General features: G+C 39.7%; 1 protein-coding gene across 1 annotated transcript; it reads left to right on the forward strand.

Annotated features, from left to right (window-relative positions):
* Positions 1–1,766: 1,766 nt before the first annotated feature.
* Positions 1,767–19,808, forward strand: LOC104235887 (glucosidase 2 subunit beta-like). Its single transcript, XM_009789718.2, has 15 exons — positions 1,767–2,014; positions 11,800–11,922; positions 12,027–12,122; positions 14,263–14,502; positions 15,089–15,279; positions 15,963–16,058; positions 17,257–17,572; positions 17,653–17,757; positions 17,836–17,937; positions 18,018–18,075; positions 18,184–18,252; positions 18,748–18,835; positions 18,951–19,012; positions 19,109–19,160; positions 19,334–19,808. Exons 1-15 carry the CDS (start codon positions 1,909–1,911, stop codon positions 19,394–19,396), a joined length of 1,767 nt encoding a protein of 588 aa, XP_009788020.1. The 5' UTR covers positions 1,767–1,908; the 3' UTR covers positions 19,397–19,808.
* Positions 19,809–20,159: the final 351 nt, after the last annotated feature.

The following is a 20,159-nucleotide window of genomic DNA, read 5'->3' on the forward strand; positions in this document are numbered from 1 at the left end:
GATGAGATAAGTAATCCGGGGATAACTAATCCCTGGATAATTAGTCATGAGATAAAAGTTACGGGATTAGCCAATACCCCAAACAATAAAGTTAATCTCAAACTTTATCCGGGGATTATTATTATCCGATGACCTCTAATGGGTCATTTGGTTGGAAAGATATTATCCCAGGATTAATTATTTCGGGATTAGTTATCCCGAAATTAGTTATTCCACTTTTCTATGGGGATAAAAAAATACTACAACCCCGGAATAACTAATCTCAAGATTAATTATACCGCACTTTTTCACCAACTAAACATGGAAAAATCTTTTTTTAAAGGCGTAATGGCTTCCTGGCCACTTAGACTTGTATCGGTTTATAAAGCCGATACATGAACTTATATTTTTCCCATTTGAACATTTCAACTTGATGGAATGAATACTAATAAACACATTTGACCATTGACCAAGCCTATGCGGAAGTGGCATAGTGACATGGCTAAATTGTATGCAAATCATGTTGCCAAGGCGCGTGAATAGTTTTATTTTTATTAAAAAAATATTAGAAATAGAATAAAATATAAATAAGAAGGAAAAAAGAAAAAGAAAAAAATACCTTTCTCTCTCCCTTTTTTCCCCCTCCCCTCCCACCTCTCTCATCTTCCCAAGCAACTCTCTCGTCTTGTAAATTTTTTTCATTTTCTATCCTACTTTCCCTTCCCTTCCCCGTTTCTTTTTCCCTTTCTCTTCCTCATTCGCTAAATGGCTCCTGCACAAGGATGACAAACACAAATCTAAAAATAGTCCAAATTGTTATGCGTTTATTTACTGAAAAAAGAAATGGAAGACCAGATATCCAATTCATCATCATCATCATCATCATTTGGTTCTTCTTGGCCGTTACTGAGCTCTTCCAGATCGGACTGGAGCTGTTTTGGGGAAATCTAGGGTTTGCTGGTGGGGCTTAGCGAAGAAGCCGTCAATATAAGGATGACAGGGTTTGGAATCAAAGTCGAGTATTTCTCGGAAGGGACTATCCCTGCCCCATTCTCTTTTGTGAATCTCGTCGTCGGTTAAACGCCAGAGAGAACTCAAATTGGAGGAGGGCGCCGTCGCCGTCGCCGTCGAAGTTAGAGAGTCGATGACCTTGTCCACCCGTACTCTGAAGCTGTCATCCATTGCTACCTTGTGAATAGTGTGTATATAACACAGGCTGTCAAAGCAGAAAAGAGCAGTAGACTTTATTGTTGTTTGGACGAAGTTTTCATATAGGAGGAAGAAGATGATGATGGTTGAAAATGGCTGAGGTTTGGAGTTGTTGGTAGACTATTGGTTGTGTATGGTGGAGAAAAAAGAGAAAGAAAAAAGAAATTAAATTTTTTAAAGATTAATTTTTTTCTTCTAATAATATAGGACCCACAAATTCACATGTAATATAATAAAGATCAAACATGTGACTGACATTCATGTCAAAGCGATTGTCGAACACGTTCAACAGAAAGTGTTTATTAGTATACATTCCGTCAAATTGAAGTGTTCAAATGAGAAAAATATAAGTTCATGTATCGGCTTTACAAACCGATACAAGTTTAAGTGGCCAGGAAGCCATTAATTTAGTCTTGAGATTAATTATTTCTTATCCCTCGTACCAAACGAGCCCTAATAGTTTTCATAATTCTAAAGTGGATTTCATAAAAAATGAGAACCAAAACGACGGCGTTTAGTGCCACCAATGGGCATCACAACGTTAGAAACAACCCCCCCAACCCAACCTAAAACCCTTTAACTCAATTTCTCCTTCAGATTGAATTTCCAAATTAAGTGTATTTAGCAAAATTGCAAACTTGACCCTTACTATTTACTTTGAATTGTATATAAAAGAAAAGAGAGAAAAAAGCAGCTCAAAGTTGTATTACTATTATTCAGATGGAGATACGAGCAGTGCCACTCTTGTTGTTAATGTGTTATGCTCTTTGTTTAGCTTTGATTGATAGATCGGAATCTCTTCATTCCAACGGATTTTCCCCTCAAGGTATTAAAATAATAAAATATTTTATGGGTTTCGCTCTTTATATGCACATTTCATTATTTTTTTTCAACTTTTTGTTGGGATTTTAGTTATTTTTATTGATGTATAGAGACGATTTGCTGTTACTGCATTTGCATTTTTGTTATGTCAATTTGGTGAATTTTCATTTTTTGGGATTTTAGTAATGTTTTGTTAAGGCAATAGCATTTTTATATGCCCATTTCGTGATTGTTCATTTTAGTTTCAGGGATTTTAGAAAAGCTTTATTGCACTGTACACAAGATTTTCTGCTATGGCATTTGCATTTTATATGAGTTTAAGTTTTATTGCGTTGACAGTTTGAGAAATATTTATGCAATCAGATCACTTATTAGGTAAATACGAGTAAATTTCTTGATAAACATTAGTTAGTAATCTGGTAAAATGTTGGGACCTGCAATCATAGGTTAAAATTCACTAATAGTAGAAAAAAATCTTTAGATTGTTAGTGTACAACAACAACAACAACAACAACCACCCAGTATAATCTCACAAGTGGGGTATGAGTAGGGTGGTGTGTACGCAAACCTTACCCCTATCTTGGGAGTAGAGAGACTGTTTTCGATAGATGTATCATATACATGAAAACAAGACATGGGCATATCAAAAGAATTTACGTTATATGCATATAACGTAAATTCTTTTGATATGTAAATTCTTGATCTCATGTATATGATAATTTGGTAGTCTTCTTAGTGGAAAGCAATATATTCTATTTATGTACTTTTGCACCTGACATGTCCATTTGCCGATTTTGTTCAATTTTTGGGATTTTAATAGTCGTTCTTTTTGTTGGATGTGATAAACAAAGTCTATTCTTTATGAATTTTGGAGTTTGTATGCCATTTGTGATTTTTAATTTTTGCTGGGAAATAGTAATTATTGTTGTGTTCATTTGACATGCCTATTTAATGATGTTAGATATAACTATGTAATTGTCCCACATTGGAATAAGAGTAGTATCCCCTTTGTATAGAGTAGCTACAAATAACACCTCTTGTATTGCATCACATACAATATCAATATATCATATTTTCTCCCGTGCTTTCTCACATGGTATCAGAGCTATCGTGAGAGATTTATCGCTGTGCATAAATTCCAGCGATTCCGGGAAGTAAAATCAGTCACCGGAACCCTTTTTTTCCGGCGACTTTCAAAGTTGTTTTGCGTCTGCTTTGTCTGGGTCAGTGTTGTGCACAAAATCCAACACTACCACAAGAGTAGTCACTGTCCGGCAACCAAATCCCAGTGAAAATCTCCGGCGGTACTGTAGCTGTCCAAAGAAAATTTTCCGGCGAAGTTCCAACGTTGCGTGGGCCACCTTCCGACCATTTTTTGGCGACGACTCTTCAGGACAGATTGTTTCCCTTGCAATTCCGAGCCTATCCATCCAGGTTACACCAAATTCCGACCACTTTTTTATTTTTCCGGCGTGAATAGTGATTTCAAAAAGTTGACTTCCGGCCATTTTTTGAAAAAGTTCCTTCAGAACAGTTGGGTCTTCTGGTAATTCCGATCCTACCCCTACTGTTTTTATTTCATTCCGACCACTTTGAATATTTTCCGGCTGCAACAGTAACTTTCCAACTGCTACAGTAGTTTACTATTCTGGTTCAGTGTTCCTTACTCTATTTTCAGTGGATTACAGTTGATTATTTCTCTTATTTGGTAATAATTTACAAGATGTCTTTGGGAATTGATGTTTTTGGGTCTAAAAGCATGAGTTCTGGAAACTCTAATGTTATGATTACCTCGGAACCTTTAATGGGAGGTTCAAACTACTTAGCTTGGGCTTCATCTGTCGAGTTGTGGTGTAAAGGTCAAGGTGTGCAAGATCATCTGATTAAACAGTCTAGCGAAGGAGATGAAAAGGCGATAGCGCTTTGGGCAAAAATTGATGCTCAATTATGTAGCATCTTGTGGCGTTCTATTGATTCTAAGTTGATGCCTTTGTTTCGGCCATTCCAGACATGTTATTTGGTTTGGGCAAAGGCTCGTACGTTATACACTAATGATATATCTCGCTTCTATGATGTGATATCACGGATGACAAACTTAAAGAAGCAAGAATTAGATATGTCTACTTACTTGGGTCAGGTACAGACAGTCATGGAGGAATTTGAGACATTGATGCCAGTTTCTGCTAGTGTATCAAAACAACAAGAGCAACGACAGAAAATGTTTCTAGTTCTTTACACTCGCTGGACTTCCTCATGATCTTGATTTAGTACGAGACCAGATTTTGGCGAGTCCGACTGTCCCTACAGTTGATGAATTATTCTCTCGACTACTTCGCCTTGCTGCAACACCAAGTCACCCAGTGATTTCATCACAGATACTTGATTCCTCTGTTCTTGCATCCCAGACAGTGGATGTTCGGGCATCTCAAGCTATGGAGAATAGACGAGGAGGCGGTCGTTTTGGGAGATCTAGACCCAAGTGTTCTTATTGTCACAAACTTGGACACACTCGCGAAATGTGTTATTCCTTAAATGGCCGTCCACCCAAAAATGCCTACGTTGCTCAGAGCGAGACTACAGGTAACCAGGGCTTTTCTGTATCTAAAGAAGAATATAATGAGCTCCTTCAGTATCGAGCAAGTAAGCAAACATCTCCACAAGTAGCCTCAGTTGCCCAGACTGACACTCCTATTGCTGGTAATTCTTTTGCTTGTGTTTCCCAGTCTAGTACTCTTGGACCATGGGTCATGGACTCAGGCGCTTCTGATCATATCTCTGGTAATAAATCACTTTTGTCGAATATTGTATATTCACAGTCTCTTCCTACTGTTACTTTAGCCAATGGATGTCAAACTAAGGCACAAGGAGTTGGACAAGCCAACCCATTGTCTTCTATCACCCTAGATTCCGTTCTTTATGTTCCTGGTTGTCCTTTTAGTCTTGCATCTGTTAGTCGTTTGACTCGTGCCCTCAATTGTGGTATATATTTTATTGATGATTCTTTTATTATGCAGGACCGCAGTACGGGACGGACAATTGGTACAGGTCGTGAATCAGAAGGTCTTTACTACCTTAACTCGCTCAGTCCTTCCACAACATGTCTAGTTACAGATCCTCCAGATCTAATCCACAGACGTTTAGGACATCCGAGTTTATCCAAACTTCAAAAGATGGTGCCTAGTTTATCCAGTTTGTCTAGATTAGATTGTGAGTCGTGTCAGCTTGGGAAACATACCCGAGCTTCCTTTACGCGTAGTGTTGAGAGTCATGCAGAGTCTGTTTTCTCCTTGGTTCATTCTGATATATGGGGTCCTAGTAGAGTCAGTTCAACCTTGGGATTTCGTTATTTTGTTAGCTTTATTGATGATTACTCAAGATGTACTTGGCTTTTCTTAATGAAAGATCGTTCTGAGTTATTCTCTATATTCCAGAGTTTTTGTGCTGAAATCAAAAACCAATTTGGTGTCTCTATCCGCATTTTTCGCAGTGATAATGCCTTAGAATATGTATCTTCTCAGTTTCAGCAGTTTATGTCTTCTCATGGAATTATTCATCAGACATCTTGTCCTTATACCCCTCAGCAAAATGGGGTTGCAGAAAGAAAGAATAGGCACCTTATTGAGACTGCTCGCACACTTCTAATTGAGTCTCGTGTTCCGCTGCGTTTTTGGGGCGATGCAGTTCTCACAGCTTGTTATTTGATTAATAGGATGCCTTCATCTCCCATCAAGGGTCAGATTCCACATTCAATATTGTTTCCCCAGTCAGCCTTATACCCTCTTCCACCTCGGGTTTTTGGGAGCACATGTTTTGTTCATAACTTAGCCCCGGGGAAAGATAAGTTAGCTCCTCGTGCTCTCAAGTGTGTCTTCCTTGGTTATTCTCGTGTTCAGAAGGGATATCGTTGTTATTCACCTGAATCTTCATAGGTACCTTATGTCAGCTGACGTCACATTTTTCGAGTCTAAACCTTTCTTCACAACTGATGTCACTTCTGCTGACCACCATGACATATCTGAGGTCTTACCTATACCGACTTTTGAGGAGTTTAGTAATCCTCCTCCACCTTCAACCACAGAGGTTTCACCCATACCAACTTTTGAGGAGTCCAGTGTTATCCCTCCTAGTTCCCCAGCCACAGGAACACCACTCTTGACTTATCATCGTCGTTCGCGCCCTACATCAGGCCCATCTGGTTCTCGTCCTGCACCTGACACGACTCCTACTGTGGATCCTGCTCCTAGTACACCGATTGCACTTCGAAAAGGTATACGGACCACACTAAACCCTAATCCTCATTATGTTGGTTTGAGTTATCATCGTCTGTCATCTCCCCATTATGCTTTTATATCTTCATTGTCCTCGGTTTCCATCCCTAAGTCTACAGGTGAAGCATTGTCTCATCCAGGATGGCGACAGGCTATGAGTGACGAGATGTCTGCTTTACATACAAGTGGTACATGGGAGCTTGTTCCTCTTCCTTCAGGTAAATCTACCGTTGGTTGTCGTTGGGTTTATGCAGTCAAAGTTGGTCCCGATGGCCAGATTGATCGACTTAAGGCACGTCTTGTTGCCAAAGGATACACTCAAATATTTGGGCTAGATTACAGTGATACCTTCTCTCCAGTGGCTAAAGTGGCATCAGTTCGCCTTTTTCTATCCATGGCTGCAGTTCGTCATTGGCCCCTCTATCAGTTGGACATTAAGAATGCCTTTCTTCATGGTGATCTTGAGGATGAGGTTTATATGGAGCAACCACCTGGTTTTATTGCTCAGGGGGAGTCTCGTGGCCTTGTATGTCGCTTGCGTCGGTCACTTTATGGTCTAAAGCAGTCTCCTCGAGCCTGGTTTGGTAAGTTCAGCACGGTTATCCAGGAGTTTGGCATGACTCGTAGTGAAGCTGATCACTCTGTGTTTTATTGCCACTCTGCTTCAAGTCTATGTATTTATCTGGTAGTCTATGTTGATGATATTGTTATTACGGGCAATGATCAGGATGGTATTACTAATCTGAAGCAGCATCTCTTCCAGCACTTTCAAACTAAGGATCTAGGCAGATTGAAGTACTTTCTAGGTATTGAGGTTGCTCAATCTAGCTCAGGTATTGTTATTTCTCAAAGGAAATATGTGTTAGACATTCTTGAGGAAACAGGGATGACAGGTTGCAGACCTGTTGACACGCCGATGGATCCGAATTCTAAACTTCTGCCTGGACAGGGGGAGCCGCTTAGCGATCCTGCAAGCTATAGGCGGCTGGTTGGTAAATTAAATTATCTCACAGTGACTAGGCCCAACATTTCTTATCCTGTGAGTGTTGTAAGTCAGTTTATGAATTCTCCCTGTGATAGTCATTGGGATGCAGTTGTCCGCATTATCCGGTATATAAAATCGGCTCCAGGTAAAGGATTACTGTTTGAGGATCGAGGTCATGAGCAGATCGTTGGGTACTCGGATGCTGATTGGGCAGGATCACCTTCTGATAGACGTTCTACGTCTGGATATTGTGTTTTAGTAGGAGGAAATTTGGTGTCCTGGAAAAGTAAGAAACAGAATGTAGTTGCTCGGTCTAGTGCAGAAGCAGAATACCGAGCAATGGCTATGGCAACATGTGAACTAGTCTGGACCAAACAATTGCTCAAGGAGTTGAAATTTGGTGAAATCAGTCGGATGGAACTTGTGTGCGATAATCAAGCTGCACTTCATATTGCATCAAATCCGGTGTTTCATGAGAGAACTAAACACATTGAGATTGATTGTCACTTCGTCAGAGAAAAGATACTCTCAGGAGATATTACTACGAAGTTTGTGAGATCGAATGATCAACTTGCAGATATTTTCACCAAGTCCCTCACTAGTCCTCGCATTGATTATATATGTAACAAGCTCGGTACATATGATTTATATGCTCCGGCTTGAGGGGGTGTTAGAGATAGCTATGTAATTGTCCCACATTGGAATAGGAGTAGTATCCCCTTTGTATAGAGTAGCTATAAATAGCACCTCTTGTATTGCATCACATACAATATCAATATATCATATTTTCTCTCGTGCCTTCTCACAAATGAGATTATAGTACTGATTATTGCTCTGCGTGAATAGAAGTTTCTTTGACAAATGAAATGCCCATTTTGTGATATCGTTTTCTTATGTGGAGATTTTTGTCATTTGTACTGCCTTTTTGGAAGATCTTTGCGTTTGATATGTCCATTTCTGGATTTCATGGACTTTGAGATTTTGATATTTTGTTTGGTGTTGATTTTGCATTTGCTGTGCTCATTTCGTGTTTTTTTCCCCAGGTTTTAGTAACTATTACTGCTGCATAAGCAAAGTTTTCAGCATTTGATTTGGCCATTTCTTAATTTCATGTTTCTTTCTTGTCGGATACAGACACTGTCATCGTTACCCTTGCTTCAACCACCCTCTCCCACACTTTCATGGTATGACTCAGTAATTTGATACCCCTATAATTGTTACAACTCTGGATATCACCTTTGTTCTTATACAATGGAACCACCGTACTCCACCTCCACTCATCCGGCATCTTCTTCGCCTTAAAAATAACATTAAACAACTCAGTCAACCACTCCAAACCTGCTCTTCTCACACACTTCCAAAATTCCACCGGAATCTCGTCTGGCCCGGTTGCTCTGCCCCTACTCATCTTATGCATAGCTCCCACGACCTCCTCAACCTCGATACGCCTGCAGTGCCCAAAGTCTTCCGGCATCTTCTTCGCCTTATGCGCCGCATGCGGGCCTACATGAGGAGGTTAAACGACGCTTCTCGGAGGGGTTAGATGAGATCGTACGCCACATTCCGCCTGTTGAGAAGCTATTCATAGGAGGTGATTTCAATGGTCATATTGGGTCGACCGTAGGTGGTTATGGCGAGGTGCATGGAGGCTTCGGTTTTGGGGAGAGGAACGGAGAAGGTACCTCGTTGTTGGACTTCACTAAGGCTTTTGGGTTGGTGATTGCGAACTCTAACTTTCCGAGGAGGGAGGAGCATTTGGTTACATTTCAAAATGCAGTGGCCAAGGCTCAGATTGACTATCTCCTCCTCAGGAGGTGTGACAGAGGGTTGTGCAAGATCATTCCGGGTGAGATACTCGCGACGCAGCATAGGATCTTGGTGATGGACGTTGGTATTATGTTAAAGAGGAGGAAAAAGTCTGCTCGAGGAAGACCGAGAATCAGGTGGGGAGCCTTGACTAAGGATAAAGCCCAAGAGTTGGAGGAGCGGTTGTCGGCTATGGGAGCTTGGAGGAGCAGTGGTGACGCAAGCAATATGTGGTCAGCGACAACAAATTGTATAAGGGAGGTTGCGAGAGAGGTGCTAGGGGCCTCGATGGGCGTCTCTGGTCGGCACAAAGGAGACTGGTGGTGGAGTGAAGTGGTCCAAGGTAAAGTAAAAGCGAAGAAGGCGGCGTACCTGAAGTTAGTGAGGAGCATAGGTGAGGAGGAGAGGCGAGCGTGTATGGAGAGGTATAAGGAAGCTAGGAAGGAAGCTAAGCTGGCGGTCACGGAGGCTAAGAATGCGGCTTATAGTCGTATGTACGAGGAACTGGGGGAAAAGGCGGGGAGAAGAAGTTATTCCAACTGGCCAAGTTGAGAGAGAGGAAGGCTCGAGATTTGGACCAAGTGAGATGCATCAAGGACGAAGAGGGTAGAGTATTGATGGAAAATGCCCAGATTAAGTGGAGATGGCAGACTTACTTTCATAAACTTCTGAATGAAGAAGGGGATCGGGATATTGTGCTAGGCAAATTGGAGCATTCCGAGAGTCATCGTGACTGTGGGCACTACAGGCGTATCGAGGTTGAGGAGGTCGTGGGAGCTATGCATAAGATGAGTAGGGGCAGAGCAATCGGGCCAGATGAGATTCCGGTGGAATTTTGGAAGTGTGTGGGGAGAGCAGGTTTGGAATGGTTGACTGAGTTTATTAATGTTATTTTTAAGGCAAAGAAGATGGCAGATGAGTGGAGGTGGAGTATAGTGGTTCTATTGTATAAGAACAAAGGTGATATTTAGAGTTATAACAATTATAGGGGTATCAAATTACTGAGTCATACAATGAAAGTGTGGGAGAGGGTGGTTGAAGCGAGGGTAAGGATGACAGTGCCTGTATCCGACAACCAGTTCGGGTTCATGCCGGGTCGTTCTACTACAAAAGCTATTCACCTTGTTAGGAGGTTGGTGGAACTGTACAGAGAGAGGAAGAAGGATCTGCACATGGTGTTTATTGACCTAGAGAGAAAGCGTATGACAAGGTTCCTAGAGAAGTCCTCTGGAGATGCTTGGAGGCAAAAGGTGTGTCAGGTCCCTGCATTATGGCGATTAAGGACATGTATGATGGGGCTAAGACTCGGGTCAGGACAGTAGAAGGCGACTCCGAGCATTTTCCGGTTGTGATGGGGTTACACCAAGGCTCTGCACTCAGTCCGTTCTAATTCGCCCTAGTGATGGACGCGTTAACACACCATATTCAAGGAGAGGTGCCATGGTGCATGCTATTCGCCGATGACATAATTCTGATTGATGAGTCGTGAGCTGGTGTCAACGATAGGTTGGAGGTTTGGCGACACACCCTTGAGTCTAAGGGTTTTAAGCTGAGCAGGACGAAGACGAAATACATGGAGTGTAAATTTAGCGCTGAGCCGGGGCAAGTGAGCGTGGATGTGAGGCTTGAATCACATGTCATCCCAAGTAAAGGTAGCTTCAAGTACTTGGGGTCGGTTATCCATGGGGGATGGGAGATCGATTGGGATGTCACACACCGTATTGGGGTAGGATGGATGAACTGGAGATTAGCATCTGGAGTCCTGTGTGACAAGAGAGTGCCACCATTACTCAAAGGTAAGTTCTATAAAGCGGTGGTTAGACCAGCCATGATGTATGGGGCTGAGTGTTAGCCTGTTAAGAACTTATATGTCCAGAAGATGAAAGTAGCAGAAATGAGGATGTTAAGGTGGATGTGCGGGAACACTAGGATGGATAAGATTAGGAATGTTGATATTCGGGAGAAGGTGCTCGTGGCTCCTATTGATGACAAGATGCGGGAAGCAAGACTCAGATGGTTCGGGCATGTTCAGAGGAGAAGCCCAGATGCTCCGGTAAGGAGGTGCGAGCGGATGGTCGTAGAGGGCACGAGAACAGGTAGAGGGCGGCCTAAGAAGTATTGGGGAGAGGTGATCAGGCAGGATATGGTGAGGCTTCAGATTTCCGAGAACATGACACTTGATAGGAAGATGTGGAGGTCGAGTATTAGGGTTATAGGTTAGGAGCTAGTTGAGTCTTGCCTTAGTATTTTTGTGAGACTGGTATGATAGGTTTTATTTATTATTTTATTTACTATTTCGCTTTTCAGTGCAGGACATATTTACTAGCTATCGCTTATGCTTTGCATCTTTCTTCTGGATTTCATGTTGTTCCTATTCTTCATATGATTTCTGTAGTGATACTACTATTGTCTCCTTTTGTCTTTTTCTTTTCTTGAGCCGAGGGTCTTTCAGAAACAGCCTCTCTATTCCTTCGAGGTAGGGGTAAGGTCTGCATACACACTACCCTCCGCAGATCCCACTAGTGGAATTTTACTGAGTTGTGTTGTTGTTATTTCTTGTGGAGATACTGATAGCTTTGCTTAGTGAATAAACCAAATGTTTTGTTTATGGATTTTGCATTTGATTTACCCGTTTGATCTCGGTCTTTCGAGGTTTTTAGATAAAAAATACTTATGCTTTTGGCATTTACATTTGCATTTGAGATGAAAATGATTTGTTTGTGATTGCAGATGAGAATTACTACAAGGGTTTGTCTTCGGGTGCTATAAAATGTAAAGATGGATCAAAGAAATTCACCAAGGATCAGCTCAATGATGATTTTTGTGACTGCCCAGATGGTTCTGATGAGCCAGGTTTGGATTTAAGTGACTAAATGGTTTTAAGATCTGGTTTTGGTTTAACAGTTTCTTTTCTTTGCTATAATGTGTGTGTTTGATTGAGAGACTTGGGTTTGCAGGGACCTCAGCATGCCCCAATGGAAAATTTTATTGCAAAAATGCAGGACATATTCCTCTTTCAATATACTCGTCAAGGGTGAATGATCGCATTTGTGGTATGAATCCTCGTGTTCTTGCTTTTCTGTAGTATTTGATCAGCATCAAAGTGCTTAGTGTGGTCCGCAGCTGTATGATTTTATTCTTTACCTAACTAAGCAGATATGTGAATGACATGTATTGCACTGCATATACTGGCTATTGTCACTATCATCTGTGTGTGTTGGACATTTGAGTTGAGGAGAAGCTATTTTTTGCGAAGTTTGATTCCTGAAGAATTTATTATCAGCATTGACGCTTACTCGTCCTTTTCGCACAGGTCATTGTCTATTAATTAGCTGAATATTTGCCCCTACCCCTTGTTTGAAATGTTGGTTAATTGGTGACCTTTACGTCAAATGGCATAATAATGTGTAAAATCAAAAATATAATTGTTAATTAGCTCTAGTTGTCCAAAAAGTATTTATGTTATAACTCAAATTTCCTCTATGAACAAAGGTGGACCTATGATTGGAGAAGAGGGGTTACCGGACCCCGTTAACTTTGGCAAAAGTTCTGAATATTTAAGTGTATATATATTGAAAACGGTCGTATATTTTGCTTGGAACCTAAGATGAAAAGTCCGATGGGCGCACTGGTTGAGCAGTTCGCTCATGTGCCCCTCTACCTTCAAACATTGGGGCCGCCTCTGTCTATGAAAAATATTTGCTCTTAATGTGGATAAAGCTTGACCTGTTCATAGCACCTGTTTGAGTTCTATTGTATGAAAACGAGGAGCATACCCAACTTTATTGTTCTCTTACTCAATGAAAGCAAGGACTATTATCTGTGAAAGGCTACAAATGCATGTTATGATTTAAATTCCTAATTGAAAAGATGGATAGAAAAAGCAATTATCACCTTGGGCTGCATTTACAAAGTATAGTACAATGGCAAATGAAAATGAGGAAAATTAGTCTCTTCTTGACCCCCCTTATACGCCTAGGGTGACTCTAGTCCTGATAATGGTTTGTTGTTGATAAGTTGAGCCTGATAATGGTTTCCTAAAACGCGTTCCTTTGCCCTATGAAACTGGTAATGAGAGTCCCATTCTACCTCTTGGTCTTTCACTATCTATTTTTTCTGATCTTAGTGTTTGGGGTTGGGCCTGGAAGGTCTCTTAACGCCTTCCTTTTTATTTGATTGACTACTTCATTGTCATTAACTGACCCATTTTACAGTTATGAATCATGAGGAACCTCTATGAAGACAAATCATTTTCCTCTTGGATTCACTAATCTAAATTCATGAGAAAATAAGGTCAACTATTTTCTTTTGCTTTCTTGTTTACCAGCCATCCAAAAAGTAAACAAAATCACTCTACTCTGTTTTCTCTTCCAGTTTCTCTCATTCTAGTTCCCTTCATTTCTCTTCCTTTTGCTAGTTCTGAAATGTAGAATAAATCGAAATTTAGGTCCACTGCGGTCCAAAGTAACTCATATTTCTAGTTTCAGTTCTGCTGCACTAACTATCCCTCAAAAATAAACAAATAAAAAGTGCACCACCACATCGCTTTGTAAAATTAAGCCAAAGATATCTGTTGCACGCATATTTTCTGAAGATTTAAGATTTCAATTGATCATCATCATGCATATCGTTATGCATAAAAGGTGGGCAAAAGGTTCTGTACATAAGGGGGTGATTGGATGCTTGTCGAATGAAAGACATACATACCTCGAGGATGCTAATAGGTTGATATGCCATATTCTTTGCCAGATTATGTGTGCCATGCTTATGTAAAGAATGCCATTTATTTCCAAAGCACTATGAAGAACTGATCTATGAGGGATTTACGGATTGGGGAGAAGCCATTTACTCTTCTATTCTTATATTTGTTATGATAAGGAGATTACTTTTAAGAGGCTTAACGCGCATATTGTCACTAACTCTTCCGTAAAATGCTAGCCCTGTCGTCTCTCTTTTCCTTTGTAGATCATTTTTTCTTGCCTCTGGTCTTCACTTGCCAATCTCCTTGTGTTGGTGAAGTCATATCTATCTATATTTCTTATGGTTTCCATAAAGCATTTGTATACAATTTCTCAAATATATGAATGCCTATGGTTTAATATCCAAACGGGGAATCTCATGTATGCTGCTGTTGTTTTTGACTTTTGAATTCTCCTATTGAGTATTAACAACCTTAATGGCACAATTGGGCAGATTGCTGTGATGGGAGTGACGAGTATGATGGCAAAACCAAGTGCCCAAATACGTGCTGGGAGGCTGGCAAAGTAGCTAGAGAAAAACTGAATAAAAAGATTGCTACATATCAGGAAGGTGTGACTCTTAGAAAGAAGGAGGTTGAAGAAGCTAAGCTGGCAATTGCGAAAGAGGAAACTGAACTATCCAAGTTGAAAAACGAGAAGAAGATACTTAAAGAGTTGGTTGAGCAGCTTAAGGGTAACTTTCTCTTCTCCCCTAAACGGGACTGTTCTTGAGAGGATTATTGTGTCTACTCTAGAGAAGGACCTCTTTGAACATCTGTAGAAGTGGTTCCACGTAATGTCTATAATTTCTACGTTATGGTATAAATGAAGCAAGAATAGATAACAAAGGATACGGAATTTTATTGATAAATTCCAAATTATGATAGGGACCGAAAGGTTTTGAAGTGAATAAGATACCGAAAAGCATAAAAAAATTAGATGGTTTTGAGTATTACAAGTTACCTTACGTTAAGCTAGAACTATTTATGGTAATTATATATCTTTCTTTATAGTTTTTATCTAGAATCTTTTATACAAAAGGAAGACTCTTACATTTTGCAACAATGTGCTTACTGTTATGCTCAAACAGACCTTCATGATGAATTCTTGTTTATATGTATCCCTTTCACCTCTTGTTAATCATTTTTACAAAGTGATATCCTGTAGTATGAAATATTTCAGTCACTAAGATGTGTTTTCCCTTTGCAAGGTGAGAGCTTATGAGCAGTTGAATAATTTGCTTCTTTAAATTTCTCTTACATTTACTTCTGTTCATATAGAGCGCAAGGAACAAATAGAGAAGGCTGAGGAGGAAGAACGGTTAAAGAGAGAAAAAGAAGAGAAGGATCAAAAGGAATCTGAAGATGCTAAAGTAGAGACAACTAAATCTGAGGAAAAAACTGAAGTTCAAGAAGATGCTGTGAAGAACGACGTCCACGATAAGATTGGCCTACTCAACGGCTCTCCATCTGTACGGTTAACTGTTTTATGTTGAGAGTTCTTTCTAAAGAAAATGTTTGTATGTTAAGAGATTTCACCTAATTAAATGATGTCAACACATATAGGTTGCGATCTACATTGACCGACATTTTTCCGTCTTCAGGATGTCCAAACTTATTGAAACTTTTATGAATTTCAGAAATTAAAATTTTCTTTCCTAGGATATTTTCACAGAAATGTGTCCAGAGGGAGTAATGTTACAATGTTTTTTCCACACTGAGAATATGATAAACTGATCTTGACAAAGGGGCACATCAGCAGAATTACCCAAATAAAAAGAATACAATCATCAACAAACTGGAATTGATGTAGGAGGATATTACTTAAATACTTCATGTTTCCTGTTAGATGTTACCCCCTCCTCCTCTGGGGGTAGTTAATTGCTCACAGAGTGAATAAGAGGATAGGAAGAAAGTTCAGTTAACTTTAAGTGAATAAATATTGTTAGGCTCTTTGATTCATTTACCTATTCCTCTCTATCTAAATATCCTCTTAGCTTTTGTCTCTCTTTAAGATCCTCAAGCGGTCTGGTTGTAGTGAATGCTCTTGATCTTACTGGAGAACAGTGTTCTCTGCAATCTACCAATTATCATTGTAAAATCATCTTGTATCGTATATGTTGCTTGTTCTGGTGCTTATTTCATATTTTGTTAGGATGTGGTAGAACGCCCTGACGAAGATATGGACAAAATCGAGCATGATGACCAGTCCCACAAGGATGAAATTGAGCAGGTTCCTGAGGATTCTCAGGTTTGTCAAAAGCTCCTTCAGATGTGATAGTTCAACTTGTCTTGGTGTATGACTGATGGCTATCTAGAATTTCACCATAAGAAAAATGTCTCCTTAATCACATGCATGCATACTCCTTCCATACAGCCAAAATTGCGCTCAGTGTTCGTTGTTGGAAACAATAGAACTTTGGAGTTAATTGCTTTTTCCTTGTAGGACACTGCAATTTGTTGAAAAAATGAGGACTTGCACTGCCATTTAACTTGCAAATGTAACTACCATTGCACACTTTTACCAGTTTGTGAACATGTAATAAGTACTTAGATAAATTGAACTTTGTCCAGAATTTGGATACAGAGCCCGTGCCATTTCAGGATGGAAACCTGGCATAGACTGCTAAATATAAAGTGCACGACTATCCATTCTTTTGTCTAACTTTACTTACAGTGGGAAGAAACTACTGTATACAAGAAGTATACCAGAAAGTTAGAGAGCCTACACAAAGTCGATCAATTATGTATTGGATTATATCTCTGTGAACTATATGATATCATGTAGTTATTACATGCATTTCGCCAGAACTGAACTCTGATTTTCCTGAATCAATTGAACATTGGTTTGGCCATTTTATGTGATGTTTGCACTACTTGATGAACAAACCTTCAATGTAAGTGCACGGATATTTAATCCACTCAAGTACGAGGAGCTTAAAAAGGAATTCGTAGAAACCTGGCCAGAGAGTAAAAGGGCTACTTCAATGGAATTTTGTATGTTTGGCAAAATTGAAGTTACTGTGTGACTCAAATCTTTGGTAAAACATTCTTCAACTCCCCCAATAAATATGAAGGGACGGGTGAGGTGCAAAAAGATTAATCAAAATGCATGAGTTGCTTAATGTTCAAGATTGGTGGTACTTCTGCAATGTTGACCGCAGCAACATCAATGCTCCTGGAACTTTTTCTATATGTTTCTTTGCCTTCAGCTAGTTATTGTTATATGTAGCACTACACATCCAAAAGGATGAAGATTGTGGGAATTTGATATCCTTGATTGAAAGATGAAAAGATAAGCTTTATTCTTTGGGTACTCAGCAAGGCCTAATTGACGGTTTAGGTGCTTGTATTGCTGCCCTATGTCTATTAAGTGACATGGAAATTAGTGATCAAGAAATTCATCATTTTGGTAACCTAAATTTTGTGATTTTCTTTCACATTTCCAGGAGAAAGATACTACTGAAAATACCGAATCATTGTCAAAAGAAGAGTTAGGTCGTGTTATTGGTTCTCGTTGGCTGGGAAAAAAAAGTGAGCAGGCAAATGAGGAGGTTGATGCTGGAACTAAGAGCAACTATGACAGCAGCGATGAAGGACCGACTGATACTCATGAAGAGGAATACCATGGATATGATTCGGAGGATGATGAGCACAAGTATGAAGATGACGAAACGGAGGACCCAGTTGAAGATCTTGGGGGAGAGGACCACGATTCAAGTTCTTCATACAAGGCTGAGTCTGATGATGATTCTGATTTCTCAGGTGTGCAGGATAAGAATGATATGTTGCTAACTGCTGGTAAATGACATAGATATATCATTTTTCTCAATGTAATTTTGCAGATGTTACGGCCACAAGTAATCCTTCATGGATGGAGAAGATACAGCGAACAATGAAGAGCATTTTCCGCTCTGTGAATTTGTTCCAAACTCCAGTGAACATTTCTGGTATGAATAGAATTCCTGCTCTTAAACTCCTTTCAGAAAGAAATAATGAATTATGTCTTTGGTGTTTTGCTTCCACAGATGCTGCCCATATACGCAAGGAATATGATGAGTCAAGTGCGAAGTTGTCAAAGGTCCTATCAAGGATATCTAGTTTGGAGAAAAAGCTCAAACAGGATTTTGGTAGGTATTGAATTCATGTTTCTATGTTTATCTGTTTTTTCTGTCCTTTTCGATATGCTGATCTGCAGGTTCAATTGCAGGCCCAGAGAAGGAATTCTATTCATTCTATGGTCAATGCTTCGAGAGCAAACAGAACAAGTGATGAATCTTTCATTGTCCTGTTGACCTTTGTTAAGCCTATGGTTTTTTTTTATGAAATATTCTTTTGTTATTTCGTCATCTGTCACTGATAAATATTTGCTTCAGGTACACATACAAGATTTGTCCTTTCAAAGAAGCAACCCAGGTCGAGGGCTACAGTACAACTCGTTTGGGGTAAGCACTTCCACAGCTTAAGCATGTACATTCCTTGAATCACTCTATATATCCGAGAATGATAGTCAATTTCCTGTGAAGTGGCAACCATAAGCACTTCCACAGCTTAAGCATGTACATTCCTTGAGTCACTCTATATATCTGAGGATGATAGTCAATTTCCTGTGAAGTGGCAACCATATATGAATGGTGCTGTGAAAATCGTCACAGTTCTGGAGTCTCATGCATTGGGTTTCCTTCTTTTCTAATCTTGGTTTTAGACCCACATTCTGTGGTAGAAGCGAAAAAGAGGTGAATAGATAATAAGTACTAAATTGTTTAAATTCGTCAGATAGCAAAAGAGACAGGTTCATATCATTTTACTTGTGGCTCCTGGAAAATGACGATGTGGGGTTGCTTTATTAATCTTTACCTGTCGCCTGAATGCTCTAAGATTGTGACTTATCATTTTTCTCGTTCTCTTGGTTTTTTTTCTTTTTATATGCTACATCAAAGGAATTGGGATAAATTCGAGGATTCCTATAGAACCTTGCAATTCTCAAGCGGGGACAAATGCTGGAATGGGCCAGATAGAAGTTTAAAGGCAGGATTCCCAACTTCTTTTGTTTGTGTTCTCTCAGCTGTCCTTTTATGTTGTCCCATAACTTCAATTATAGCATTCAGTTATAAATATTCTTGTTCGTCGTTTTTTCGTACAGGTCAAATTAAGATGTGGCCTGAAAAATGAGTTGACTGATGTAGATGAGCCCAGCCGCTGCGAGTAAGCACCGTTCTCTTCCGACCTGTGTATGTCTTTTGCGTGCTCTCTGTGTCGTTGCTTTTGTGCATTTCCATCTGACTAAGTTTGTTATGACAGATATATGGCATTTTTGTCTACCCCAGCTCTTTGTATCGAAGAAAAGCTGAAGGTTCTCTCCTAAACCCTGTGTTAGCTACCCTCGTCTTTCATCCCTATCCCTCCATATCAAATCTTTTTCTAACATTTCTTACTGAAAAACTATCTTTTCCCTCTTATGATCTCGAGTCTCTCTACCTATATTTTCTGTAAAACTTCTAATGGTGTAATAATGAAATGTTATAGGAGCTCCAAGATAAACTAGATATGATGAGCAAAGAACAACCTCAGAGTCATGATGAACTGTGATCTTCCGGACGAACTGCTCGAGATTGCTGCAAAGGCCTCAAGGGACACAAAGGCAACCGAGGTTAGAGTTGGGCTGTCTCAAAGAAAGAGTTTTTAGTTAATTTGCAGCAGTATCCCCTAAACATTTTTTTTCTCTGGACGTCGCTCACGTGGTTATCAATGTTTCCAAAACATGAACTAGGCTTCTATCAAGGAATTAGAAAAGGGATGGCTTGAAAGCTTTTAGGATGCCATTATCCCTTGTTACACATCATTGAATTAGTTCAGACTAGTTATACTGATCTTATTCTGCTGTTGTTTCGCAAAAGTGATCTAGTAAAGAAGTCTAGCCCTGGCTGTCTAAATGGGGCTAGAGATTAAAGGGATGACAATGGAAACATACAGATTTTGCAATGAGAAATATTCTATCATAGTTTTGACTGTGCCATCTTTGTTTATTTGTCTTTTTTTTTTTTTGGATAAGTAATTAAAGATCTTATAAATTTATGCACTAAGCCAGTGCATCAGGCATAATTACAGGTTGTGCAAACCCTCTATTGTATCTAGCATTCCATCTACATCATGTTCAATTACCAGATTGCACCAAAAAGCTAACAAAAAAATACATATCTGTTTAAGGCTGTGAATATTGCTCGATGTGCCTGTTATGATCGAAAAAATCAAGTGTCATGCGAAAATTAGTTAAACAAACCTTCAACGACGATATATCAGACAACGAAAGAGAAATCTACCAAAAGAAACACAAATATTTAACGTGGTTCGG

The sequence above is a fragment of the Nicotiana sylvestris genome, chromosome 11, assembly GCF_000393655.2.
Source record: "Nicotiana sylvestris chromosome 11, ASM39365v2, whole genome shotgun sequence".
NCBI classification, from domain to species: domain Eukaryota; kingdom Viridiplantae; phylum Streptophyta; class Magnoliopsida; order Solanales; family Solanaceae; genus Nicotiana; species Nicotiana sylvestris.

Excerpts from the sequence above, each read along its gene's own strand:
- LOC104235887 (XM_009789718.2), top strand. The coding sequence starts at position 1,909 with ATGGAGATACGAGCAGTGCCACTCTTGTTGTTAATGTGTTATGCTCTT. Across the intron at positions 18,836-18,950 it reads GGCCAGATAGAAGTTTAAAG|GTCAAATTAAGATGTGGCCT; the intron begins GCAGGATTCCCA and ends TTTTTCGTACAG. Across the intron at positions 19,161-19,333 it reads GTATCGAAGAAAAGCTGAAG|GAGCTCCAAGATAAACTAGA; the intron begins GTTCTCTCCTAA and ends GAAATGTTATAG.